This window comes from Ochotona princeps, chromosome 24 (genome assembly GCF_030435755.1).
Source record: "Ochotona princeps isolate mOchPri1 chromosome 24, mOchPri1.hap1, whole genome shotgun sequence".
In the NCBI taxonomy this organism is placed as follows: Eukaryota; Metazoa; Chordata; class Mammalia; order Lagomorpha; family Ochotonidae; genus Ochotona; species Ochotona princeps.
The window spans coordinates 27,221,615-27,248,188 of record NC_080855.1 but is presented as its reverse complement, the minus strand read 5'-3'; the positions used below and the strand labels follow the sequence as shown (position 1 = coordinate 27,248,188).

At 59.6% G+C, this 26,574-nt stretch overlaps 2 protein-coding genes across 3 annotated transcripts; both read left to right on the top strand.

The window, feature by feature from the left end:
- Positions 1-1,144: 1,144 nt before the first annotated feature.
- On the top strand, positions 1,145-21,896 carry RASA4B (RAS p21 protein activator 4B). Of its 2 annotated transcripts, XM_004587191.2 has the most exons (21): positions 1,145-1,309; positions 5,732-5,788; positions 6,845-6,958; positions 7,270-7,331; positions 7,929-8,061; positions 9,785-9,866; positions 10,244-10,375; positions 10,697-10,794; positions 11,674-11,791; positions 11,900-12,050; positions 12,311-12,375; positions 12,642-12,754; positions 12,871-13,063; positions 13,165-13,302; positions 13,666-13,810; positions 14,343-14,512; positions 16,445-16,582; positions 16,851-16,986; positions 18,505-18,625; positions 21,262-21,305; positions 21,398-21,896. In XM_004587191.2, exons 1-21 carry the CDS (start codon positions 1,245-1,247, stop codon positions 21,517-21,519), a joined length of 2,397 nt encoding a protein of 798 aa, XP_004587248.2. In that variant the 5' UTR covers positions 1,145-1,244; the 3' UTR covers positions 21,520-21,896. The 2 variants fall into 2 exon arrangements, with proteins under 2 accessions (XP_004587248.2, XP_058537012.1); XM_058681029.1 differs by lacking the exons at positions 21,262-21,305; positions 21,398-21,896 and adding an exon at positions 19,040-19,284.
- Positions 21,897-23,203: 1,307 nt separating this feature from the next.
- POLR2J (RNA polymerase II subunit J) lies at positions 23,204-26,488 on the top strand. Its single transcript, XM_004586978.3, has 4 exons — positions 23,204-23,354; positions 24,411-24,500; positions 25,927-26,101; positions 26,379-26,488. The coding sequence occupies exons 1-4, from the start codon at positions 23,302-23,304 to the stop codon at positions 26,412-26,414; spliced, it is 354 nt and encodes a 117-aa protein (XP_004587035.1). The 5' UTR covers positions 23,204-23,301; the 3' UTR covers positions 26,415-26,488.
- Positions 26,489-26,574: the final 86 nt, after the last annotated feature.

Sequence of the window (26,574 nt, the reverse complement as noted above, 5' to 3'; positions counted from 1 at the left end):
ATGGAGGATGGTCCAAAAGCTTGGGTTCCTGCACCCATGCAGGAGACCTGGAAGGAACTCCTGGCCCCTGGTTTTGGCCTGGACCAGCCCCAGCTGTTGTGATCATGTGGAGAGTGAGCCAGCAGATGCAAGATTTCTCTCTGTGTCTCTCTCACTCTCCATTACTATACATTTTGAAATAAATAATCTTTAAGAGCTTGGCGCACTGGCTCAATGGCTAAATCCTCACCTTGTGAGCACCAACATCCCACGGGGTGTCCATTGGTGTCTTGGCTGCTCCATTCATGGCTTGGGAAAGCAATCAAGGATGGCCCAAAGCCTTGGGACCCTGCACGTGTGTGGCAGACCTGGGTGAAGCTCCTGACTCCTGGCTTTGGATCAGCTCAGCTCCATTGCGGTCACTTGGGGAGTGAATCATTGGACGGAAGATCTGTCTCTCCTCCTCTCTGTATATCTGACTTTGCAAATAAAAATAAATAAATCTTTTTTTAAAAAATTAAAGAAGTGGAGCAGCAAGGACTTGAACCCACGGCCTTAGGGGATGCAAATGAATCTAGCTCAATGTCCCTCAGTGGGTTCACTGTCTCCTTCCACAGAGGAAGCCAGGGGTCTGCAGTCGGGCTTGGGGACAATGGCTCCAACAGTAAGGCGGTGAAGTGGGGGGATGGGGCGGCTGTGCCAGCCACAGGACTCCAGTCTCCTCTTCCTGCAAGCTGGTGCCCCCCTTTCACCCCCTCCTCAGCCACTTTCCAAATACGGATCTTTCTGCCTCTCTCGCCTTGTCTCTGTGCAGCCAGGTAGTCGTACCAGAAACACTACTCAGCCGGTACTATCGCTCATTCATGCAACGCACTCCTACGCAGAGCTCCCGCGCAACAAGCTTGCGTGGCCCTGGCAATCCCGGCCTTCAGCTCCATTCGCGCGCCTCGTCCCACGCCGCGGCGCCCCCGTCGCCAGCCGGGACAGCCGGACCAGCCAGCCCGCCCCGGGGTTCTGGCCTCCGGGGGCGCCCGCCTGCGCCTCGGCCGAGGCCCCGGCCCGTCCCCCGCCCCGGGCAGCCAATGAGGACCTCGGTCCCGCCCCGTCCCGGGAGCCCCCAGGCCGCTGATTGGCCTGCCTGGGCGCAGTGTTGCCCCGCACTCCCCTGCACGTGGGGCGGGGGTGTCCCCGCGTCTGCCCGCCGGCCTCTGCCTGCTGCTGCCCAGCACCGTGTGGCGTGGGGTTCCCCACGGCCTGGACCCGCGATGGCCAAGCGCAGCTCGCTGTCCATCCGCATCGTGGAGGCGAAGAACCTGCCCGCCAAGGACATGTAAGTGCGCTCGGGGCAGGTGGAGTGGGGTGGGAACCCCAACTTTGCGGGGAGGGACTCTGCACCCCCCCTTCTCCCCTCCTCGTCCCCTGCCTACACTTGACCTTTGTGAGGTCCCTCGGCCAGCTGGCGCAGGAGGACGAAGAGAGAAGAGGTTGCCGTGCTGGAAGGGCTGACAGAGAGAGGGGGAACAGACAGGGTGGGTAACAGGCTCGCAGGAGTAACCGTGAGGGCTGGGCACTGGGCAGCGGAGGGCGCGCTGAGCGTGAAAGAGGGGCTCCAGATAGGAAGCAGCTTTGTTGGGACTGAGGAAACCCACGGGGAACTGTGGCTGCAGGGGATGGTGTACCCCTTAGTTAAAGGGGATGGGGTCCTCCTCAACTGGTCCAGGGGTGTGTGCACCTGAACAGGTTCTGGAGCCCAGGGGCAGTGTTGGGGGTGTATCCTGCAGTGCACATGGGCAGAAAGGGGTCTGGGGCCTGGGGTCTGCAGCAGGACGATGGGGTAGGGTCAGGAGGTGCTGCCCCTTCTGGCTGCAGGTCACTGTTGCTTTCTGAGTCTTGCTTTTTGTCCACCCAGTCGGGTGGTCCTCCTGGTTCCATTTCACAGATGGGTAAACCGAGGTTCAGAGAGGTTTTAAAGTGCTAGACTCTTGAGGGGTACTGAAATCTAGGGCTTCTCCTAGCCAGATTTAGGGAGGGTACAGTCTCACAAGGACCCTTCCTCAATGTCTGTCAAGACGTACCCACCCAGCTTACCTCCGTGGCAGCTGTGAGGGGGCGTCGTCTCGAGGCCTGAGTTTCCCTTTTGCTCATCCCCGGGGTTGAAATCCCTCTAGAGAGAGAGTGGGGCTGTTGACAGCCTGGCAGAGGGCCTGGGGTCCAAAGTCCCCGCTGGGCCACCTCAGCAGGCTCTGGGATCAGGGGTGGGGGCCCCTGTGAGTTTCCCAGCATGCCCAGCGCTAGGAGCAGTTCCAGTTCAAGGCCCCCCTGGGCCTGCTGAGGCCAGAGCTCTTGGTTGCCATGGCAATGGTGAGGGAGGAGTAGGGGGATCTCAGGGTGGGTTTGTGTATAGCAGGGCAAGGGGAGGAAGGAAGGTGTCTGCAGCTGGGAATGAGGTCTCTGGAAAGACAGATGTGCTGTGGGAGGGGTCTCAGTCCTGAGGTCCACCTCTGAGCTTGCCATCCCCCTCCCATGGACACTGACTGGTAAGTAGGTCATCTCTGCCTCCTCTGGCGGCGGCCCCTCCGTCTGTCTCCTCTCCCCACTCCTGGCAGCAGCTGGCCCAGGGTGGGCAGGGGAGGGGCTCCCGGACACCCTTACTTCCTGTGTCTCTTTCCTCCTCTTGTCCCTGCCCCCACCACACACAGCTGGCTTGTCCCACTCTGCTCCAGCCCCTGCAGCACCTGGCCCTGCCCCCAGGCAGACTTGCCTGGCATACCGAGGGGCCTTCTCAAGGGTACCTCCTCCACCCCCTACCAAGGTAGGGTGGGATTGTTATGGGTAGGTGGGGTGGAAGGTGAGTGACTAGGCTGATGGTGGGGGAAAAAGTCTGGGACTCGCTGAGGGACCTGGGCCACCTTCCCTTGCACTGTGTAAGGTTGACATGTTGGGCAACTGAGGCTTGTACAGCAGGTGCGCAGGAGTCATGGTTCCAATCTGCTCTGTCCACAGTGGACACAGGATGCAAAGCCTCGCCCGACCCCAGTGCTGGACAGACAGCCCGGTGGAGGGAGGTGGGGGCTGCACTGTTCTGGCCCCGAACACGGCATTGACATCTGCTGGGGAAGTGCATGGCAGGGACTTAGGGAACCCTGGGTGGCCTCACTGGATGCCTAGGGGGTGAGCTAGCCTCCTGCCTGTCTTCTGAGCACAGCACCCTCCAGCAGTGTCTTGCACTCTCTCAGGGACTGGGAGCTCACTACCTATCCTCAGGGTGCCAGAGCAGTGCTCCTCTTGACTAAGATCATTCTGGAGAGAGTGTCAGGGGCGCCCAGTGGCCGCATCCACTTGTCCACTCCTGGCTTTTCTGTTCCGTGAACAGAACTGCCCTCCCAGCCTAAGAAGAAGCTTCTAGAACCTACCCACACCTGCTTGCCAGCTGGCCTCCTCCCCAGCAGCCCCCAGCGCAGGGGTACCTGGGTTGGCTTGGTCCCACGGCCTGTGACCCAGGAGACATGGTCTAAGGCTATTTCAGGGTTTGTCCTCATCCTTCGTCTTCCACAGCTTGGGGACTGCCAAGGCCCTAAATATAGAGGCCCTGTGGTGGCCAGTCCTGGGCCCGCAGCGACTTGTCTTGGCGAAGGAGAAGCAGAAGAGGGGCCCAGCCACAAGCTGCTGTGGGCCAGAGGGCGCCTGGCAGGGCACCATGGGCAGCGCGAGTGGACCCAGCTTCTCTCGAGTCTGCCTCAGCCCGTTCTCGATGCTTCTCATCTCTCTGTTCCTCCCACTTGGGTGTCCTCGCATTGCACATCTGAGATTTTGTGCTTTAAATATGTATTTTTTTATTTTTTTTATTGAGAGCAAAGGCAGGTGCTCCTCCATCTGCTGGTTCACTCTCCTAAATGCCCACAGCATCCAGGCTGTGCGAACTCCATCCAGGTCTTCCCCACGGGTAGCACAAGGGCTCAGGTACGGGAGCCATCACCTGCTGCTTCCTGGGATGTGCCTTGGCCAGAAGCTCACATCAGGAGCCAGAGGCGGGACTCAAACCCAAGCACTCCACTTGATGTGGGATGTGTGTATCCCACGCAGCAACCTACTGACTGTGCCAAATCCCTGCTGTACGCCCCCTGCCCTGCTGGAACATGCACGCATGCGTGACTCCCGGGTCCTGCAGCTCTGCCATGCACACGGGCTGCAGAGGGGTCCTGAGATCCCCTGGCTTTGGGGTGATGGGTTGCAGGCTGTCTGGAGTAGTGACCCCCCACACACACTCCATGTCATCTCAGAGGCAGCCACCCTGGGAGCCAGGGAGCCAGCATGACAGTTCCCACTCTGCAGGTGGAAAAAAACAAGTCAGGACCGACATTATTTCCTTGCTGGGTCTTGGGAGGGCCTTGGAACCTGCTGGCCCCATGACTTCCTCTGCAAGGAAGAAGGGCCTCTTTTGAGAAGGGAAGTGGAGTTTGGAATTCCCCAGCCTCCAACATGTAAATATACTTCCTTTCTTTGTGTGTGGACGGCGGGCCAGAAAAGGGCAGCTCTAGAAACGTCCATTATGTATCTGTCCCTCTGCACCCCAGGCCACCAGCCCGGCAACCAGAGATGTGTGGCGTCGTTTAGCCTTCCTTCCATCCATGCATTCAGTAAGCGCTCACAAGATTGTCTTGTGCCAGGGCCTGCTGGACAGTTAGGTGCCCCCCACCCTCAGATTACTCATAATCAGATGGAAGAGACAGTGGGAAGAACACAGGCTGGAGGAACTCCCCCTCTTTTTGAGACTTATTTATGGGCTCAGCGTGATGGCTGAGTGACTAAATCCTCACCTTGCAGGCGCTGGGATCCTATATGGGTGCTGGTTGTGTCCTGGCTGCTCCAGTTTCACTGCCTATGGTCTGGGAAAGCAGAGGAGGATGGCCCAAAGCTTTGGGACCCTGTACCCACATACATGGGAGACACAGAAGAGCTCCTGGCTCCTGACTTTGGATCGGCTCAGTTTTGGCCGTGGGGCCACTTGGGGAGTGAAACAGTGGATGGAAGGTCTTTCCCTCTGTCTCTCCTTCTCTCCATAAATTTAATCTTCCTTTCCAATAAAAATAAATCTTTTTTGGTTTTTTTTTTTAAAGACATTTATTAGAAAGGTAGAGTTGTAGAGTAACATGCACAGAGATATCTTCCATCCACTGGTTCACTGCTCAAATGGCTGCAGTGGCTGGGGCTGGGCCAGGCTGAAGCCAGGAGCCAGGAACTCCATCTGGGTCTCCTACATGAGTGACAGGGAGCCCCAGCACTGAAGCCATCTTCTGCTACTTTCCCAGGCTCATTAGCAGGGATCTGGGAGGGAAGTAGAGCAGCTGGGACTTGAACTGGCACCCATATGGGATGGTGACATTGTAGATGGCAGCTTTGCAAGTGGCAGCCCCAAGAGAGGGTTGTTAGAGAGGAGGGGGCTGAGGACAGCATGGCCAGCAGGGAAGCAGAAAGGGGCTGGGCTGTGATAGGGTGGGGTGGGAGAGGGCGGGAACGGTGTAGTGGTGGTATGGGGTCCATGCCCTTCTCACTCTGTTCCCTTCTAGGCCGATGCTGGGGCACGTTTGGGGCCTCTAGGAGCTGTTCATCTGCAGCCCAGGACTGCTCACTGCCTTTCCTGCTGTTCCCTGGGGATCTGTAGGAACCCCCCTGCCCCCGGCCAGCCAGGGGTTGGGAACTGCCCTGGAGGCCCTGTCCCTGGCTGACCCCACCCTTTCCCTGTGTCCTGCAGCACCGGCAGCAGTGACCCCTATTGCATCGTGAAGGTGGACAGTGAACCCCTCATCAGGTACCCCTGCTCTGGGGATGCTGGGGGCAGCCTCCTCGCCCCCTGAGGGGGTGTGGATGGAGATGGGCAAGGGTTTGGAGTCCTCATGTTGGGTGCCCTGCTCCAGCGCACCAGGAGCTGAGGGAGACCAACCTGGCACTTTAGCACCCATCCGGGGAGCAGCTTCCTTGGGCCCGGCTCTGGGCCAAGGGCCTCTCTCCTGCCTCTGCGCCTTCTCCAGCATTTACATCTGCCTGAGAGAGGCAGATGTTCGTTAGTCATGGCAGCTGGCATCACAGCCCTTTTCCGGCCCATTTAATTCCGGGGAACATGCTGGATGTTGTAGCCACTAACCCCATTGGCCAAGGGGATGGCCCAAAGTCACAGGACCCCCTGAATTTGGACTCTTTTGCCATGACCTGGTCTTGGCTGGGGCCTCTTTCTCTTGCCCTCTCTCATCCAAGCTCACAGCCAAAGCCACAGTGCTGCTGTGCCCAGCTGAGTGCCCAGGGCCTGTCCCTTACCAAGGTCACTGACCTCCCAAGTCATGGCCCACCTGCATACAGGGTCCACACCCTTTATAGGTTGTCACTGGCTCAAGAGGCCATGCTGGTTCTAACTGACCCAAGGCAGGCAGGGACACCAAAGCCATGAGACTGATCCTTCACCTGAGTGCTGGGAGCGGGCCTCAGCTTCCCCACCTCCACAGTACCTGGCCTGCTGGGGTTTGCCCAGAGCTGGATGAGGCTGGGGGAACCAAGCCTGTGGTCCCTGCTCTGCCACTACGACCTGTGACCCAAAGCCAACTGTGCCAGTAGTGATCTTGTTTCCCCTTAGTGTGTGATGCCTGTGTCCCACCCAGCAAAGATGGGTAAGGGAGTCAGATGGGTGGTGGGTGGGTCGAGACAAGAGCAGGGCATGTGATGGCAGAGCCAGATGTTGGTACCCAGAGGTGGGAGGAGGGAAATGACTGGGGCAGTGGGAAGGTGGGCTGCAGTCACACAGCCCTGCTTAGCCCTGGCCCGGCCTGGGGCCTGGGGTGGCGCCGGGCAGCTGCTGAGGAGGCTGCTCCTATAGGACAGCCACTGTGTGGAAGACCCTGTGCCCTTTTTGGGGTGAGGAGTATCAGGTACACCTGCCGCCTAGTTTCCATGCTGTTGCCTTCTACGTCATGGATGAGGACGCCCTCAGGTGGGTGCACCCTGCTCTTTGGGGGTAGGAGGTGGGCGCACTCAGGCCCCTGTGTGTCACTGTGGGGGCCGGGGAGAGGGCGTGGGTGTGCACGTGGCACATCACGCATGTGCATGAGTATGCATGGAGCAGACGAGTGGGTCCCCATGTCGAAACGGCCCATGCCCATGAGTGTGCAGAATGCAGGGTCCATAGCAGGGTGGGTGCCAGGTGCAGGTGCGAGGGACTGGGGTATCAACTTTCCTGGTGCCCCCGGGGAGCCCCGAGTTCCGAGGGAGCCAGCGCCAAGCTCCTGCCTCTCTACCTTGCAGCCGAGATGACGTCATCGGCAAGGTGTGTCTCACCCGGGACACCCTCGCCTCCCATCCTAAGGGTAAGAGCTCCGAGTGTGAGAGTGTGTGTATATGTGAGAGAGAGTGCGAGTATATCCCCCCCATGTGCTCCCACATCAAGACTGCTTCTCCCTCCTCGAGGGCTCTCCTTATGTTCCATTGTGCAGTGCAGTGGGGGAACCTCTCCTCTGTACCCTGTGAAGTCCCTTCCACCCGGGTCCCCGTGCCAAGTCCCAGGTCTATAGCATTGTTCACGTGCAGCCTAGGGAGCTCCTCTGCCCCAACCTCCTGCACCAGGATGTGGACCGCTGGGAGGTATGCACCTGCTCCAGGCTTGTTGGGTAACACAGTGCTGACCCCACCCTCACTGGACTTCTTTAAAAGAAGTTCAGACCAGGGAGTTCTTGAATGCTGCAGTCCTGTTGCCCATGCCTTGCTGTGTCCGCTTATCAGCTTCCCCCAGTGTGCACCTGCTCCTGTCTGTGAGGCCAGGGCAGTGTGGGGGGCAGGCACTGCTGACTCATGAAGCCACCTGGCCCTGACTCATGGGGTCATGACTGCCCAAGATAGTGGGTTGTGGATGCTTCTTGGCGGGGCTTGGGTGAGGGTACACACCAAGCTGAGATGCAGCCCTGCAGGTTTCAGTGGTTGGGCACACCTGACCGAGGTTGACCCTGATGAGGAGGTGCAGGGCGAGATCCACCTGCGGCTGGAGGTGGTGCCAGGGTCTGGGACCCAGCGACTGCTGCGCTGTGCCGTGCTGGAGGCCAGGTGAGGCTGGGGAGTGGGCAAGGGGTCCCGTGACGGCTAGAGTGCCTTTCCGGTCCTCACCTCCACTTCCCAGGTCCCTCCAATGGCCACTCTCTCACTTGGAGAGGTCTCCTAGGTGATCCCCTTGGGTGGTCGGATGGTCGTGTCCCCTTGGGGAAGGGGAGGGATGCTGTTTCAAGGATAGGCCATGCCCTGCCCCCTTCTCCCTCCCCTTCTCCACCCCGTGCTAACTCCCATGGGATTTCATCCTGGGGCATGCGGAGGTGGATGGAGTTGTTGGGGATCTCCCAACAGGCAGGTGGTGACAGGAACAGCGGCTTGGAAGGCTCCCCCTGCCTGTCACCTGTGTCAGGGCCACCCCCTGGGTATTTTTAGCCCCACGATCCACTCATCCACTCCCGTCTGAGTCTGGGTGTGAGTCACACAATGTGCGTGTGGGGGACTCATTTTCCTTTCTGACTCGGAGCCCAGCCCTGAGCGAGGAGGGCCCCTTCCACCTGCCCCTAGAGAGCCAGAATGTCGCGGACCGCCCCCCCCCCCCCCCCGCTCCACGACACCACTCACAGGGGGCAGAGGCCTGGTATGGGGCTGCCCCCTGTAGTCTTCACACTGTGCCCCCCTGGGCAGTCACGCCCTGTGCTCCTGTCAGCCGCCTACATCCTTGGCCATGCATGGCACCAGGCTGTTTGGGCACAGGCTGGTGGTGCTGGGGGAGGAGGGGCAGAAATGGTAGACATCAAAGTGATTCCTCTGAGCCACCTCCACCAGCCATGGATTCTCTGACCTCCCCTGAGGCTGCTGGGGACAGGGAGGCCAGGCCCAACCTGCCACTTAGCAAGTCCCAGTGGTGGGGGGAGCAACATCCAGGCCTCTCCAAGGAGGGATGGGACTCATTGCCCCTTGGATGTCAGCAACAGAATGTCGAGAGTCCCCTTGGTCATAGTCAGAGAGAGGCCATTTTCGGACAGACCCAGCCTTGGGGGTTCTGTTTGACAGCTTTGCAAAACTGGGTCACTCAGATTTATTTTCATTTTACTTGAAGGCCCAGAGACAGATATGGATGGCCTGCGTGCTGGTCCATTCCTTAGAACCCGCAGCAGCCCAGGGGTTGGACCAAGCCAAAGCCAGAGACCATCTAGGTCTCTCCCACCTGTGTGGCAGGGAGCCAAGGGCTTGAGGCATCACCTGCTGCCCTCCCAGGCCCATTAGCAGGGAGTTCGGTCAGAAGTAGATTTGGGACTGGTACCAGGGGCTGGTTCAACGGGATGTCCAGTAAGTGGCACTTTAGCCATGTGGCAGACACCTGCCCCACCTCCATCAGGGGAAGATGGGAGAAAGATAACCAGCATTAGAGAGATAGTGTTGGAAATGTGGGACTGGGTGCCAGCAGCCAGCGTTCACAGCAGGCAGAGGAAGGATGGCTTCGTTGTATCCCAGGGCTCTGACCTGGGGGGGGGGAGGGTGTCGGGGTGGGGGCGCTGTGATCAGGGCTTCAGAAAGAAAGGGTCTTCCATACCTCTATGGGGCAGGGGTTGACTTCCGCATTTCCCTGGTGAAGAATCCCATCCCAGAGAGGTTGCCATGTTCAGCTATTTGGTCTGTACATGCCGTAGCCTTGTCCTTAGGGTGGCCCACGTGGGGACCCTGGGTGGGGAGGGGTGACTGCTCTGGGAAAAATGACCTGCTCCCTGCCCCAATAACCTTGACCCCATGTCACCACCAGGGACCTAGCTCCCAGGGACAGGAACGGTGCGTCCGACCCCTTTGTCCGAGTGCGCTACAACGGCCGGACCCAGGAGACCTCGGTGAGAATCTGACAGGAGGGGGTGGGCTTTTCAGAGATGCCCCTGACCCCAGCTTCACCAGCACCTAGGAGGTCAGATTGACGCTGCCTGTCTAAGGGGACACAGCAGGCCCCAACCCCTCTGTTCATGCTGGAGGTATAGGGAGTAGGGAACCCACGGCCACCCACTCCACTCTTTTACCCTACAGGATACAGGCTGGGGGGGGTCTCCAATGGGGGCTGGGCTGGTGTGGAGATACTAAAATAGGGGTTCTCAGTGTAGTCATTGCCTTTTTTGGGGTACCCTTGGACAAGTTCCTTCCCATCTCTGGGTCTCTCTGATGCAGGGGTGGAGGGATGGGGAGCTGGCCCGAACCCTGTCTATCCATCTCCTGGTAGATTGTGAAGAAGTCATGCTACCCACGCTGGAATGAGGCCTTCGAGTTCGAGCTGGAGGAAGTGGCAGCAGAGGGGCTGTGTGTGGAGGCCTGGGACTGGGACCTGGTCAGCCGCAATGACTTCCTGGGCAAAGTGAGTATGGTTTCCCCAGGGTGCACCTGCTGATTTCCTTGCTTCCCCATCAAGACTGTACCTGTGCTCTCCCCTGGCCCCTCCCCAAGACTGCACCTGCCACCATCACTACCCCAACCTCCCCCCACCCCTGCCGCACCTGCTACTCACCTGACCTGCATCTCAGGTCACCCTCTCCATCAACTTCCCCAGAAAGGACCATTTAGGAAGCCTGGGACTCCCCAAGACCAGAGACCCTTGGCAGCTGCCCCTCACCCCTAAAAACAGACATGGCAAAGAAGTCTGTGCCTGCAGCCCCCTGCCTGCCTGCCCTGCCCCTAGGTGATGGTCGACATGCAGAGATTGCGAGCGTCGGGTCAGGAGGAGGGCTGGTTCCGCCTGCAGCCCGACCAGCCCAAGCGGCGACGACGGCCGCATGAGTGAGTACTGACTGGCGGGCAGCAGGGGCTGGGGGAATTGGGGGTTGCGTTGGCCTCAGGTAGGCAGGACTGTGGGCTGAGTGGGAGGCAAGGGGGCCCTTCTCATCCAGGTGAACTAGCTTCCTCCTTCCCACAGTCCTGCCTTTAGCTCTGGCCTTGGAGCTCAGAAACTTTCTGCCTTCTGGAAGCTTCGCAAAGAGACCCTTTCCCCATTCCCTTTAAGGACTTCCCCACAGACTGCAGAGCAGGGTTCAAGTTCCCTGAGACATTAGTGGAACAGCCCTAGATTCCTCCCTCCAGGGGGGAGAGACTGCAGGTAAAACAGGACGGTCACTGGAAGCTGAACTTAAGCTAATGTACAGATGAGCGCTCAGAACTTCCCATGCATGCATGATAAAAATACTCCACATTGACTGTATGCCCTGTGCTGGGATTTCATCAAGCCTAGCAGACCTGTCTCGGGGAGTCCCCTGGCCCCTAGGATGCCTCAGCTCTGCCTCCCTGCAAAGATCCCCAGATGCCCCATCCTGAGCGGGTGCAGGCCAGGTGGGCAGGTGTGTCCCAGGGCCCATCTGACTAGCTTCTGCTGTGCTGGGCAGGGTGCTGAGCTGCTCCATTTTGAAGGTTCAGGCTCAGTCAGAGTAGTCCCCACCCCAGCATCCTTGGCAGGCGGTTTATCAGACTAGGGCTGCAAGATCTCTGCTTATTTTTTAGTACAGTGTCCACAAGAAGGTGCTGAACCTGGGCTGCCCGCTTGGGTCAGGTGTGGGTCTGCAGGTGCTTGGGAGGCGGGGCAGTTGGGGGTAGGGCACACAGAGACTCCAGGCTGAGTGGGCTGCCTGGGCCACTGGTGGAGAAGTCACAGATCTCCCATTGCAGGGGTACCCTAGGCTCCCTGCAGCTGGAGGTGCGGTTGCGGGACGAGACCGTGCTACCCTCTGGCTGTTACCAGCCCCTGGTGCAGCTGCTGTGCCAGGAGGTGAAGCTGGGTGCCCAGGTGAGGGGATTCCCCCCACCCAGGGAAGGGGGGGTGAGTGAGCAGGAGGCGTCCAGTGACAATAGCAGGTCCTCTCTGTTCTTCTAACCTCTCCCCTGCCTTCTGCAGGGCCCAGGGCACCTGCTGCCCATCCTAGAGGAGACCACCAGTGCTGAGTATCGCCAGGATGTGGCCACCAACCTTCTGAGGCTCTTCCTGGGGCAGGGCCTGGCCAAGGACTTCCTGGACCTGCTCTTCCGGCTGGAGCTGGGCCGCACCAGTGAGGCCTGGGCTAGGGCTGGAGGGTGGTGGGGGGTGAGGCTGGCCCCGCCCCGGAGCCAGAGGTTGTGGGGGAGAGGGGATTCTTCTGTGAGTGACCTGTGGGGCAGCCAGGGAGGTCACACGAGGAGTCAGGGGCAGAGGTGGACAGCAACTTGGCAGGTGGCGCTTGCCCAGCGGTCACTTCTGAGGCCCTACCCCCTGCTGCCTACATGGTCCTCCTGCCTCGTCCCCCCTGCCCACTGGGACACCTGCTTGTAGGTGAGGCCAACACCCTATTCCGGAGCAATTCCCTGGCCTCCAAGTCCATGGAGTCTTTTCTGAAGGTGAGGTCGCAAGAGAAATCGACCCTCAGACTACAGAGAGGCCAAGAGACAAAGCTGGATCCTGTCCACAGCCCCCGCGGCCCTTTAAGGCCAGGAATGTCATCCATCCATCCATCCATCCATCCATTCACTCACTCATGCATTCATTAATAGAAGAGCAGCTTGCTGGGCTGCCCCTCTTGCAGCTGACCTGGACGCACCCGGGGGTGGGGAAAGGGGCGTGGGCAGGGTGGAGCAGGACGAACGCGGCTGGCGGTGGCCCCCAGGTGGCGGGGATGCGGTATCTGCACGGCGTGCTCGGCCCCGTCATTGACAGAGTGTTCGAGGAGAAGAAATACGTGGAGCTGGACCCCAGCAAGGTGGAAGTGAAGGACGTGGGGTGAGGCTGGGGGTACCCCAGGTGGCGCGGAGGTGGTGCTGGTGGTGGTGGTGTGTGTCTTTCATCCACTTTTTAACCATCCGCGCCTCCCCTCCCCGCCCCTGGTCCTGCTGCAGGTGCTCCGGGCTGCACCGCCCGCCCACCGAGGCCGAGGTGTTGGAGCAGAGCGCACAGACTCTGCGTGCCCACCTAGGGACGCTGCTGGCTGCGCTCTGCCGCTCGGTTCGCACCTGCCCCGCCGTGATCCGTGCCACCTTCCGCCAACTCTTCCGGCGCGTCCGAGAGCGCTTTCCGGGCGCGCAGCACGAGGTGCGCGCTCTGCCCACCTCCAGGCCGGGGCGGGTGGGGGCACCGGGAGGGCCGCGGCGTGGGACCCAGGGGAGGACCCCAGTGCCCGCTGTACCCTCCAGAACGTGCCGTTCGTCGCCGTCACCAGCTTCCTGTGTCTGCGTTTCTTCTCTCCGGCCATCATGTCGCCCAAGCTGTTCCACCTGCGGGAGCGCCACGCGGACGCCCGCACCAGCCGCACCTTGCTTCTGCTGGCCAAGGTGCGGGGTGGCCCACCTGGGGCTGGTACTGCGTTCTCCAGTCCTGGGTTCATGGTCCACGAGGAGGCTGGAGGCCCCAGACCACACAGCCTGTGGGCGCGAGACTCCTGCGTGGCCAGGGTCTGTGCAGCCCAGTCTGACATTGACACCTGCAGAGAAGGGGCCGTCGGTTAGGCCCCAGTGGTCAAGGAGGCTGTGGTCCCTTTACCCCTGTTTCCCTACGAGACTGGGCTGGGGCCACAAGCACCACCGTGGCTACAGCTGTGGAGGGAGGAGTGGGGTACGGTGATCTGGGCCCTGCCCCGCACGGCCTTAGTCCTTTCTGCGGTCACCGTCTCTCCCCTCCCACCCCCGCACTTCCAGGCTGTTCAGAATGTGGGCAATATGGACACGCTGGCTTCCAGAGCTAAAGAGACGTGGATGGAGCCTCTGCAGCCCACAGTGCGCCATGGCGTGGCACAGCTGAAGGACTTCATCACCAAGCTGGTGGACATCGAAGAGAAGGAGGGTGAGCATGGTCTGGCTCTGCCCCAGCATCGGGTTCCCCTCTGCCCAGCGCCCTGGAGGGCCCCGCCCCTCGCCCAGACAGCCAGGTCTCCTTTGCCCCGCCCCCAAAGCACGTGGCCCCATCCCTCGCCCAGTCTCCAGGTCCCCCTTTGCCCCGCCCCTAAGCACGTGGCCCCGCCCCTCGCCCAGACCTCCAGGTCTCCTTTGCCCCGCCCCCAAGGCACGTGGCCCCATCCCTCGCCCAGTCTCCAGGTCCCCCTTTGCCCCGCCCCTCAGCACGTGGCCCCGCCCCTCACCCAGACCTCTAGGTCCCCCCTTTGTCCCGCCCCTCAGCACGTGGCCCCGCCCCTCACCCAGACCTCCAGGTCCCTTTGCCCCGCCCCTAAGCACGTGGCCCTTCCCCTCGCCCAGGCTCCAGGTCCCTTTGCCCCACCCCGCGAGCCTGTGGCCCCGCCCCTCTGTCATGCTCTGCCTAGTCCGTGGCCCCGCCCACCGAGGCCCCGCCCTGGCGCGCTCACTCCGCCTCCCCGCAGAGCTGGACCCGCTGCAGTCGCTGAGCTTGCAGGCGCCGCCGGTGAAGGAGGGGCCGCTCTTCCTCCACAGGACCAAGGGCAAGGGCCCGCTGGCCTCCTCCTCCTTCAAGAAGCTCTACTTCTCTCTCACCACCGAGGCCCTGAGCTTTGCCAAGACGCCCAGCTCCAAGGTGGGTCGGTCGTTCTCCGCGCGCGCAAGCCCCTGTTCCTTTCCTCGGAGTGGCCCGACCTAGCAGAGTCTGCGGGGTGCAGTTCTGGCTTCTGCGTGGAGGGACGGGGCTGAGGGGTGCCTCTGGGAATCCTGGAGGTCCTGGGCTCTGGCCCCGGCCTGCTGTGGGTGCCCAGGCAGCGTCCCCGCCTGTCCTAGCTGCTTGGCTTCCCAAGGGTCCCAGCTGGTCCCCAGCACAGCCCCTGTGCACACTGACCCCAGGGCTGTGTGGACCCGTGACGACAGCCTGTTCTGGGACCACAGGTCCCGCCTTCCTGCAGAAGGGGCCGTCGGTTGGGTGGGTGTCTGTCCCCGTTTGGGAGCCCCGTGTGTGTCCAGTGACTGTGGCTGTGAGCAAGCAGTCCCAATCCGCCTGCTCTGCCCTTCGTGTTCTGTGTTGGCAGCACCCTTCTGGAACCTTCGCTGCGGTGTCCTCTGTTCCCCCTTCCCAGCCTGCTTAAGAGCAGGACTCAGTACTTAGTCCCCCCTTAACCTTGACTCCCAACTACAGCCGGCCAAGGTCTTGTCCTGTTCCTGTTCTGTTGGGTGCAGCCCCCTTGGGGGAATGACCCTGGACTCGGGGTCTTCTCATGTGGGGTAGTTGGGGTTACTGTGACTTCTGGGTTTGGGGGTGGCCTCCCCGCACCCTTGGTACGTGCTAGGCCCCTGTGCCTCTTGTCCCAGCTGGCCCCCAGCCTGTAGTAGTTAGCGTGTTAGCGTCCTCCCTCAGGTCTGCCCCTTTGCTCCTGGTGCTTTTCACAGACCCAGCAGCTGACGTGATAGCACCTCCACCTCCCCTCTCCCGCGCATCCCTGGAGTTCCCTGGCCTTGGGGACCTGCCTCCCACTGCTTCACTGCCTGCCCCTCTGCCTCCAAAGCCACCAAAACCTCTTGGTGGGCCGGTATCCCCCCCTTTTGTCCTATGTCAGGCTCTGCCCCAGGTACTTCAGTGGGTTCAGTGGAGGGAGAACAGACCCTGAGGCCCGGGGATCCCAGGGATCCCATGCTGGGCTGCTGAGGGGTGCAGATGTAGTATGATAGACACGGTGGAGTTAGCAGGGGCTGGGGGCACAGGCACCTTGAGGACGTGAGTATGGAATTAAATCAGTGAAGTCATTGTTTTGAAAGACAGATTCTAAAGAGTTATATATAGAGATCTTCTAGAAGTTGGTTCCCGTGGCCAGGGCTGGGCCAGATGGAAGCTAGGAGACAGGAACTCCTTCAGGTCTCTTGGCTGCTCCACTTCTGATCCAGCTTCCTGCTGATGGCCTGGGAAAGCAGTGAAGGATGGCCCAAGTGCTTGGGTCCTGCCCGCCATGGGAGACATGAATGAAGCTCCTGCCCCGGCCCTGTCGTTGTGGTCATTTAGGGAGTGACCCAGCACATGGAAGCTCTCTCTCTTTCTATGTCCCTTTTTTTCTATAACTTTTCAAAATAAAACAATCATAAAAAAGAAACGAGTGGAGCTGGACTCAGACCTAGCCCTCCGCTATGGAATGTAGGTGTCCTAAGCAGTGACATCACTTCCTGCCGAACACCTGCCCCACAGGGGCTGTTTGCGTACACAGCTCTCTCTCCTACCTGAGTAGGTCATGTTGGGGGGTGGAGTAGGGAGAGGGGAGCAGCTTGGGTCGGACTTTAAGTGCCTGAAGAACAAGGCATTGTGGAAGATGACCCAAAGGTGCACGGTGTAGCCCACAGTTGGCAGGGCCAGGAGCCACAGAGAGCTGGCTGCATATCCAGGCTCTGTCCCCAAAGCTCAGGTTAGCCTGCTGCCAGCCACCAGGAGGCCAGGCAAGCTAGTCACAGGCTGGCATGCTCTGTCCTGGCTCCCCTGCCAGCCCAGCCATCCACTGGCACCTGAAGCAGTCCTCTCTCCCACTGCCTGCCACAGAAGAGCATCCTCATCAAGCTGGCCAACATCCGGGCTGCTGAGAAGGTGGAAGAGAAGAGCTTTGGCAGCTCGCACGTCATGCAGGTGATCCATACGGACGACGCAGGCCGGCCACAGACTGTCTACCTGCAGTGCAAGGTGCGCAGCCTGCAGCGGCTCAGCCGGAGGACATCAGGCACAATGGAGGAGGCGGGTCAGGATGGCTGCACTCCTTCATGGGAAATTCCCTGGGTGTTCCCACGTGTCGCCGTGTTCACAGACAGCATGGGCTGGAATACCCAGGGACGGGCTGAGGGGTCGGCTGCATGGCTTTTGTGTCGGTTCAGGAACTGCATGGGCACGGGGTGCTTCATGGAGGAGGCGGTGTGTGAACGGGTTGCGGCCCCCTCCCCCACGTGCCCTGCAGTGTGTGAATGAGCTGAACCAGTGGCTGTCGGCGCTGCGGAAAGTGAGTGTCAACAACCCTGGCCTGTTGAGCTCCTACCACCCTGGCATCTTCCGTGGGGACAAGTGGAGCTGCTGCCACCAGAAGCGCAAGTCAGGTAGAAGTCAGGGCCCCAGGTCCCCCCCACCCCCCGTGATGACACGGTGCCCCTGGCACCCTTGTCAGCTTGGTTCGGTGGGTGGGGTGGAATGCACCTGCCACAGCCTGGATGCTCATTGCGATCCTGGGTGTGTCCTGCCATGGGATAAGGACACCACCCCCCAAGGGTGGCTCACTGAGCTCAACACCTGCTCCCCCAGCTGGGTTGATCAGGGCCAAGGAGAGCCCCCAGGCTTGTGCACTTCTGTACTGACCACCTGCTGCTGGAGCTGTAGGAAGGGTGGCAGAGAAGGTTCTAGAAGGGCTGTTGGTAATGACAGGGCGTGGTGCATGTCCCGGTGGCCCTGTACCCCAGCCCCCTGGAATGCGTGGCTGCTGAGCCTTGAAGTTCAGTTGGGTGCAGTGGAGGAGTTGGGCTTCAAATCTGTAGCATGTTGTTTGATTTCACTTGATTGAAATAGCCTCATATGGCTAATGACAAGTCAGACAGCGCAGTTCCAGAATTTTTTTTTAACATTTATTTAGGGGCTGGCATAGTGGGTAAAGCCACCAGCTGGCCTGGTGGCTAAGGTCCTCGCCTTGATCCCATATGGCTGCTGGTTCTAATCCCGGCAGCTCCACTTCCTCTCTATCGCTCCTCCTCTCATTATATCTGACTTTGTAATAAAAATAAAATAAATCTTTAAAAAAAAAAAAAAGACCTGGGTGCGCCACTTCTCATCCAGCTCCCTGTTTATGACCTGAGAAAGCAGTAGAGGGTAGCCCTACGCCTTGGGACCTTGCACCCACGTGGGAGACCTGGAGGAAGCTCCTGGCTCTTGGCTTTGGACTGGCCAAGCCCCGGCTATTGCAGCCATTTGGGGAGTGAACCAGGGGAGCATTGGATGCGTTGGAACATGGATGCATACCTGTGTGTATTAAAAGTAAAAGGTTTATTTTTTGAAAGGCAGAGTGACAGAGAAAGGGAAAAATCAAATTTCTGTCTGCTGATTCATTCTCCAAATGTCCACCATGGCCAGGTCTGGACCATTCCACAGCCAGGAGCCTACACCTCCATTCAGGCCTCGTGCAAGGGCCTGAGCACGAGCTGTCCTCCACTGCTTTCCTAGGAACATTAGCAGGGAGCTAGATAAGAAGTGGAGCACCTGGGACTCAAACATGGGGCCTCTGTGACATGTCAGCATCACAAGCCATGGCTTAACCCTTTGTGCCACAATGCCAGTCCTGGTTCTAGGACTTTCACGACCCTCCCTCCAATGTGCTTTACAGAATGGACTCAGACTGGGCACCCTGTCCCTTTAGGCCAGGCTGATCATCAGCCATCAGAACCCAGCATGAAAGAGGCCATCAGCCTGCCCTGCCCGCCCCAGATCCACTGCTAGGCAGTGCCTGGGGCTTGCGGGCCCCCAAGCAGCCCCATGGAGGGTCCCAGAGTCCATCTGTACTAATGAAAAAGTCACATGAGCTTGTCCTATAGTGCCCGTCCACAACTTCGCCCTCTGGCCTCTCTCCCCAGATGTGGGCTGTGACAAGACTCGGCCGCGGGTGATCCTGCAGGAATGGAACGACCCGCTGGACCATGACCTGGAAGCGCAGCTCATCTACCGGCAGCTCCTGGGCGTGGAGCCGGCCCTACGGTGAGCAGGAGGATGGTGTGTGCCAGGTCAGGGACTGCAGCCAGGATTCCAGCTGGAGCTGCCTCTCGGTGGCTGGCACCTCTCTCCCCACCAGGAAAGGCAGTTTTACAGAGAAGGAGAGCTAGAGAGAAAGATCATCAGTCTGCTGGTTCACCCCCAAATGGCGGCAATGGCCAGAAGCTGAGCTGATCTGAAGCCAGGAGCTTCTTCCAGATCTCCCACGTGGGTGCAGGGGCCCAAGGTGTAGGGCCATCATCCGCTGCTTTCCTAGACCATCAGCAGGGAGCTAGAGTGGAAGTGGAGCAGCTGGGACATGAACCTGTGGAATGCCAGTGCTGGCAGGTGGAGGGTTAGCCAGTTGAGTCATTGTGCCAACTTCCCGACCGACCAGCAGCCTCTTGTTGTCACATCCAGGGACGGCACCTGCACCACCATCCTGCAGCATGAGGCTGGCTCCCATGAGGACCTGGCCTTCCAGGTAGGCTTATCGTGCTCCCATGCGTACCCTCAGAGCCTGAGCCTGGTCCTTAGCTGGCACGCCAAAGTCCTCAGCCTTGTTGATTACTTCAGTGGCTGCAGATTAGAAAAAATGGGAGGCATCAAAAAAAAAAAAAACTTTATTTGAAAAGTTTGATTCGTTGACTGATTTGCAAGGTAGAGTGATACAGATAGGTAGAAAAAGGTAGAAAAAGATGTTTCCATTTGCTGGTTCCTTCTCAGAGTGTCCACAGCAGCCAGAGATGGACCAGGTTAGAATCACGAGCCCAGAACTCCACGTAGGTCTCACATGTGTGGCAAGAACTCAGGCACGGGCCATTGTGGGCCATCTCCCAGGCACGTCAGCAGGAAGCTCGATCGCAAGTCAAGTTGGGACTTCATCCCGGGCACTCCAGCGTGGGATGCAGGAATCCCAAGTGGCTGGTTAAGGCCTGCCCCTAGTACGACTTTAAGAAACAAATGCCAGCGTACATGTTGTGGGTAAAACCTCCACCTGTGACATTAGCATCCCATTTGTGCACCAGTTGGAGTGTCTCTGGGCTCCAACTGGGCCACTGTGGCCGTCTGGGGTATAAATCAACAGATGGGAGCTCGCTTTCTGTCCCTCCGTCTCTTCTGCCTTTTGGCAAAATAAGTAAACATTTTTTTAAAGATTTATTTTTTATTAGAAAGATTTACAGAGAGAAGAGACAGATCTTTCATCTGCTGGTTCACTCCTCAAATGGCTGCAAGGATAGGAGCTGAGCCTGTCATGCCAGGAGCTTCTTTCGGGTCTCCCACATGGGTGCAGGGTCCCAGGGCTTTGGGCCGTCCTCCACTGCTTTCCCAGGTATGTTAACAGGGAGTTGGATCAGAAATGGAGCAGCTGGGACTCGAACCAGTGACCATATGGGATGTGGGCACTAGTAGATGGTGGCTTTCCATGTGACTTCTGCGCAGGCCCCTGCTGCCTGCCTCTTGGCCACCCTGAGCTCCACCAGGGGGCGGTGTGGTGCTGTGTGCATGCTTCCCAGGGCTGCAGGTCAGTGTTGGGCAAGCAAAAGCAGGTCTGAGGCTTGGCTGGGTCTCAGTGGGTATGGCAGGGAAGGGTGGCAGCACGGAGGTGACCAGTGGCTGTTCCAGTCGCTAGAAGGCCGGTCCCCAAGGGCCTGGAAGGCACCCACTGCTGCAGGAGGAGCTGCCTAGGCCTTCCCAGAGGGGCACACCCCTTGCAGGGTGGAGCAGGCAGACAGCCAAGGGGTGAGTCAGGAGGAGCGCTGAGGAAGGAACCAGTGAGCCTAGGATGGGTATCACCACATTTCATACCTGAGCAAACCCCTTTAAGAATTGCACTTAAAAAAAAAGTTGAGCGCCTGGCATGGTAACCTAGCAGCTAAAGTCCTCACCTTGCACATGCTGGGATCCCATATGGACGCCGGTTCTTGTCCTGGTGGCCCCGCTTCCCATCCAGCTTCCTGCTTGTGTCCTGGGAAAGCAGTGGAGGATGGCCCTACGCCTTGGAACCCTCACGTGGGAGACCTGGAAGAAGTTCCTGGCTCCTGGCTTCAGATGGGCTCAGCTCTGGCTGTTACGGCCACTTAGGGAGTGAATCAATGGACGGAAGATTTTCCTTTGTCTCTCCTCCCTTCTGTATATCTGACTTTGCAATTAAAAAAATAATAAAGCCTTAAAAAAATATTGGAACTGGCACGGTGGTGTAGCAAGCTAATCTTCCGCCTTGTAGTACTGGCATCCCATGTGGGCACCAGTTTGTGTCCTGGATGCTCTGCTTCCCCCTCCCCCCAGCCCCCTACTAATGTCCATGGAGGATGGCCCAAGTCTTGGGACCCTGCACCTGCATGGGAGACCCTCAAAGGCTCCTGGCTTCAGACCAGCTCAGCTCCAGCTGTTGCAAGCCAGTGGATGAAAGATGTTTCTCTCTCTCCTCTCTCTAAATCTGCCTTTCCAATAAAAATAAATGTCTTTAAAAAAAAGTAAAAAAAAAAAAAAAAGTCATAGTGGACCTTCTGGTCAACCCACAGTTAGGCGGTGGCTCAAAGTGGGAGGTCAGCGCTGTGTCTAGATTGTGGGAGTGGGCCTGTTGGCTCAGGCGGCCCACACTAGCCCTCCCGCAGCCCTCACCAGGTCCTGCTCCACAGGGAGAAGTACCAGGAGCTGAGCCGGGGCCCAGAGGCAGGTGAAGGTAGGCGTCTGACTTTGGAGACACTCAGCCCCAGTACTCCCCTTCCTGCCCCGTGGGGGTGTCGGTCCTCATGATCCGTCATCTGCTTCCAGCCCCCAAGGCCCCCCTGGCTCGGCTGCTTCAGGTGCTGCAGGACCTGCAGGAAGCGCATGGCTGCAGCCTGGCCAGCCCCCCGCCTGGGGTGCCCAGGCACCTGCCAGGGCTGCCGACGTGAGACCAGCTCCACCCCCCACCGGGTGCCTGGATGCCACTGCTGTCACTGTCACCCTAGTCCCAGTCACTACGGTGCAGGGCTGGGGCCTCTCCTGGGCCTGGTGAGTTTGGGGGAGAACCAGGGGCCAGGTGTTCCGGAAGGCAGGAGCGACCTCTGACGTGGCATCTCTAGGGGACCGCATCCTTCTGGCTCTCCTGTAAGGTCCCCTGGCCCAGACTCTGCCAGAATGACAAGCCCAGTTAGAAGCCTCCACCCCTGGATAGTCCACCCTAGGTGGGCTGCCCTCCTAGACCCCGGAGACCAGCTCTACTACCACTGCCTGGCCACCCCCTGGCGGGGGGTTGTGGTGCTCTAACAATAAACCTGCTGTGACTTCCCAGGCTCGCGGTTCTTGGGGCTGGGACTCCAGGGAGTGGACCCTGGAGGAAGCTGGGGGAGTTGTCAGCCAAGGAGTGGGGTCACCTCCACCCATGCCCAGGCTGAGGCCCACATGAGCTGGGTCCACATGGAGAAGGTACTGCCTATCCCCCAACCCTCCCCTCAGGGCCTCCAGCCCCTGGCTTGCACATGGAGTCACCCTGACTGGCCCCACATCCCCAAGGCCTCCCTGGTCTCTCCCAAACTGCTCCCACTGATGGCCAAGCTGGGATCCAGCCCAGCCCTCTGCTTGGGGTCCAGAGACTCACAAAGTCCTGGGAGCTGGGCTGCCCTTGGTCAGTCCGTCAGGGCCTCATGGAGGAGGCTGCCCACCGAGCCCTGCCTCTTGTCCAGCTGGAGCTCCCACAGCCTCATGGGGTAGGACAGTGTCACTGGATCACACAGCAAGAGATAAAGGCAAGGCCCCCGGCCCCTCCTTGTCATCCCCCCCAGGTGCCCGGACTATATCTTGTACCCCTATGCCCTCTGCGGCTGGAGACAGCCCAAGTCTGGGGAATGTGTGTGTTGGGGGGACTTTGTGCCTCAGTAGGACAGAGCAGGTCCAGGGGCTCCAGCTGACCTCGTCTCTCCCCTGTCCCCCCCTGCAGCATTCACTGGCCTCAGGCCCCCTTCTAACCCATTCTCTCACTCTTCACCTGTTAGTCCATCCACCTCTCTCTTTAATGATTTATTTATTTGAAAATTAGAGTTATGGAGAGACAGAGATCTTTCATCTGCTGGGTCACTGCCCACGTGGCTGCAGTCAGCAGGAACCAGGAGTTCCATGCTCCTCTGCCTTCCCCTGGGCATTAGCAGGGAGCTGCGTGGGAAGTGCAGCAGCCAGGAGAGGAGCTGGTGGTGCCCACATGGGTCGCCACTTGCCAGAGGTCTGAATACGTGGCACCATAACACGGGTCTCTGGAGAGTCTGGGGGTGCACAACTTTCACAGCCCAGGATCATGGGTGGTTCTGGGGTTATATTGCAAGTGTGGGCAGGTCCAGGGAGGGGGGGACTTCGATCACGTGGCGCCGGTGACAACCCGGCCAGGGACTTGCAGCTGTCGAGCCGGCCGTCCACACGAGTCGCTCTTTCTTGAGCCTCACGTCCCTGCAGACAACGGGGTTGCAGGAACCCTGCAAGCAGCGACACGCGAGCAGACCATCCAGAGCGGGGGCGTGGCTTCCGGAGGCGCATGCGCAGAGCCCGCTCTTGCCGCTTGCGCAAGCTCCTCCGCGTCGCCAGGGGGCAGTGAACCGGTCCTGACGCTGCTGGGCCTGGCGGCGGCGTGACCCGGAAGCGGTTGCGTTGTCGCGTCTGGAGGCGGCGGCGGCGGAAGTGGTCGTGTAGGGGGCTGCGGCGGAAGGATGAACGCCCCTCCGGCCTTCGAGTCCTTCTTGCTCTTTGAGGGGGAGAAGAAGTAAGCGGGGGCTGCCCGGGGGCGGCGGGAGGCCGTGTGCGCGCGGCGTGCACGGACGGGGCGTGCGGGAGTCCGAGCGGCCTTGCAGCGGGGCAGGAAGAGTCGGCCGAGCCGAGGGGAAGGATGGGCTCGTGGCCGGCAGTCAGGAGTTAGGGGGAGCAGGTGCCCGGTGCTGGCAGGGAAGGAGGTTTGAGAAGCTTCGGGAAGGGTGTCGGAGAAGGTCAGGGGGGAAATGCCACTTTTTCGGGGATGCCGTGCACTTGCGAGCGGGAGGTGTGGCGTAGTTAGAGGGATCTGCCTCCTGCCGTGGGGTTCACTCCCCAAGTGGCCCCAACGGGCCGGGGCCGCGCCAGGAGCCAGGTCTCCCTCGTGGGGCGCAGGGGCTCCAGCGCTTGGGGCCGCCTGCTGCCGCTGTCCCTGCGCGGGCTGCAAAGGGAGCTGGATGGAAAGTGGCCGGGATGTCAACGCTGCTGGCGACAGCTCAGGCCACTGTGTGGCAGAGCCAGTCCTGAGACCTGCAGCTGCGAGTGTTTTATTTTTATTGGAAACACTTACAGAGAGGAGAGCCAGAGAGATAAATTCCATCTGCTGGTTCAGTCCCCGAGTGGCTGCAGCTGGGCTGGTTTGAAATCAGGAATTAGGAGTTTATTCCATGCAGGTGCAAGGTCCCAAGGCTTTGCGCCATCTACGACTGCTTTCCCAGGCCATAGGCAGGGAGCTGAATGGGAAGCAGCACCCAGAATGTGAACCAGTGCCCACATGGGATCGCAGAATGCAAACAGGGCGAGGATTTAGGCACTAGGCCTCCATGCTGTTCTGGGCCCTCCATTTCAGCTTTTAAGTAAATGAAAGCACACAAAACTTAAAACTGTCAAAATGTGTCAAGAACCTTTTTTCCTAAAAGAAAAGGATTTTCAGGGCTAAAGCCATGTTGAGAAACCCAGGGCAGGGATGGGATGGAGGCTGCCTTGAGGGGTGTGGTGCTCCTGGATGCAGAGGGTCTGCAGGAGGGCTGGGGGCTGCACCTGCCCCTCAGCATCACCCCCTCACCCCCAGGATCACCATCAACAAGGACACCAAGGTCCCCAACGCCTGCCTTTTCACCATCAATAAGGAGGACCACACGCTGGGGAACATCATCAAGTCGTAAGTGCTGGGCTGTCTGCCCAGTGGGCAGGACGTCGCGACACGGGTGACCCTACAGGGGGTGGCTCCTTCTGTCCAGGTGTCCATGGTCACGGCTGTCAGCCGACAAGTGGCCCGTTGACCAGCAGGGTCCCTCATGGGGACCTGTCTGGCTGCTGTGGAGGCCTCACCAGCAGGGCCTGGGTCTTCTTATCGAGTTCCTACCAGGGTGATCACAACACCGACCCTTTCGTGAGGAACCACAGAATGCAGCCTAGGCCAGGATGGCCCGCCCCCTCATCCAACCCCACTGTGTGACACTGGAGATTTTACCTTTATTGGAAAGGCATATATATATTTTTTTTTCTTTTTTTAAAGATTTACTTATTTTTATTACAAAGTCAGATATACATAGAGGAGAGACAGAGAGGAAGATCTTCCGTCCGATGATTCACTCCCCAAATGAGCGCAACGGCTGGTGCTGCGCCGATCTGAAGCCAGGAACCTGGAACCTCTTCCGGGTCTCCCATGCGGGTGCAGGGTCCCAAAGCTTTGGGCTGTCCTCGACTGCTTTCCCAGGCCACAAGCAGGGAGCTGGATGGGAAGTGGGGCTGCCAGGATTAGAACCGGCGTCCATATGGGATCCCGGTGCATTCAAGGCGAGGACTTTAGCCGCTAGGCTGTGCCGCCGGGCCCTGGAAAGGCATATTTACAGAGGAAAGATCTGTCTGCTTGCTCCCTAAATGGCCACAGTGGCCGGAGCTGAGCTGATGGAGATCCAGGAGCTTCTTCCGGGTCTCCTGTTGTGGGTGCAGGGTCCCAAGGCTTTGGGCCATCCTCTGTTGCTTTCCTAGGCCACAAGGAGGGAGCTGGGTGGGACGTGGGGAAGCAAGGACATGAACCAGCGCCCATGTGAGATGCCTGCTACATGTCACACTGGCCCTGGCACTGCAGTTGTATGTGAGAGGATCTCTTGTTCACAGAATGCGGAAGGAGGAGGCAGAGGCTTTGGATGGGCGTGCAAAGTCCCTGGGCAGAGTGTTGGTGGCCCTGCTAAGCCTTGGTCCAGCAGGCAGGCCAGGCTGTCGCTGCTGCTCTGGCCAGCCTACAGACTTGAGCCCTGCACACAGGACTTGTCAGCTGGAGCCTGTGCCAGCCCTCAGTGAAGCTAAGGGCAGCAGTGCAGCCTCCAGGAGCCCCTGCCCATCCCAGGCTGAGTCAGTGGCCAGTCTAGGCCCCGGTGCTGCCCGTGACCTGGGCCTGTGCGGGGCAGGACCTCCCTGGAGCTGCTCACCTTGACTGGGTGTGTGGGGCAGGGAGTGTGTGCACCTGTGACTAAATGTGGCACTCAGACCCAGCAGTGCAGGAGCTGGCTGTGCTGTGGGCTGCCCAGAGACTGCCAGGGTGCCCCAATGCCACCCCCTCAGCACATCCTCCCGCATCTCAGGCAGCTGCTGAAGGACCCACAGGTGCTGTTCGCCGGCTACAAGGTCCCCCACCCACTGGAGCACAAGATCATCATCCGCGTGCAGACCACGCCCGACTACAGCCCGCAGGAGGCCTTCACTAACGCTGTCACCGACCTCATCAGCGAGCTCTCCCTGCTGGAGGAGCGCTTCCGGGTGAGAACAAGGCCCAGCCAGGCCAGGGAAGTGTACCCCAGGGTTGGGCGATTGCGCCGGCCCACCCTGTGATGCTGCTCAGCAGTCTGCTGCCTCCAGGCTCCTGTCTGGGCCTGGGTGGGGCACGCCTGCGTGGCAGGTGCCTTGGGCAGCTGCAGGTACGCAGACCCACAGCACTCCAGCCCCCATGTGGGCAGCAGCCATGTCGGCCCCACTCTATCCTGCAAGGTGTCATTGGCCAGTCCCCTGGCTGACTGTGCCTGCTTTCTCCCCACAGGTGGCCATCAAAGACAAACAGGAAGGCATTGAATAGCAGCCAGAAGGGGCTTCGGGGCGCCCTGGTCCTGCTTGCACTTGGATTCTGTCCTTCTCCGGCCATGGGGCGAGCCGTGGCACCCATGCCCCTGTCCGGTGAGCCCCTTGCTTGGCTTTCAAGTGCTTCGTACATAGGTTCTGTCTCACCTTTCTAAATA

Coding starts and splice junctions, on each gene's coding strand:
- POLR2J (XM_004586978.3), top strand. CDS start 23,302: ATGAACGCCCCTCCGGCCTTCGAGTCCTTCTTGCTCTTTGAGGGGGAG. Junction 23,355..24,410: donor CTCTTTGAGGGGGAGAAGAA/GTAAGCGGGGGC, acceptor CCTCACCCCCAG/GATCACCATCAACAAGGACA. Junction 26,102..26,378: donor TGCTGGAGGAGCGCTTCCGG/GTGAGAACAAGG, acceptor TTCTCCCCACAG/GTGGCCATCAAAGACAAACA.
- RASA4B (XM_058681029.1), top strand. CDS start 1,245: ATGGCCAAGCGCAGCTCGCTGTCCATCCGCATCGTGGAGGCGAAGAAC. Junction 8,062..9,784: donor TGTGCCGTGCTGGAGGCCAG/GTGAGGCTGGGG, acceptor TGTCACCACCAG/GGACCTAGCTCCCAGGGACA. Junction 18,626..19,039: donor GGCGTGGAGCCGGCCCTACG/GTGAGCAGGAGG, acceptor TGTCACATCCAG/GGACGGCACCTGCACCACCA.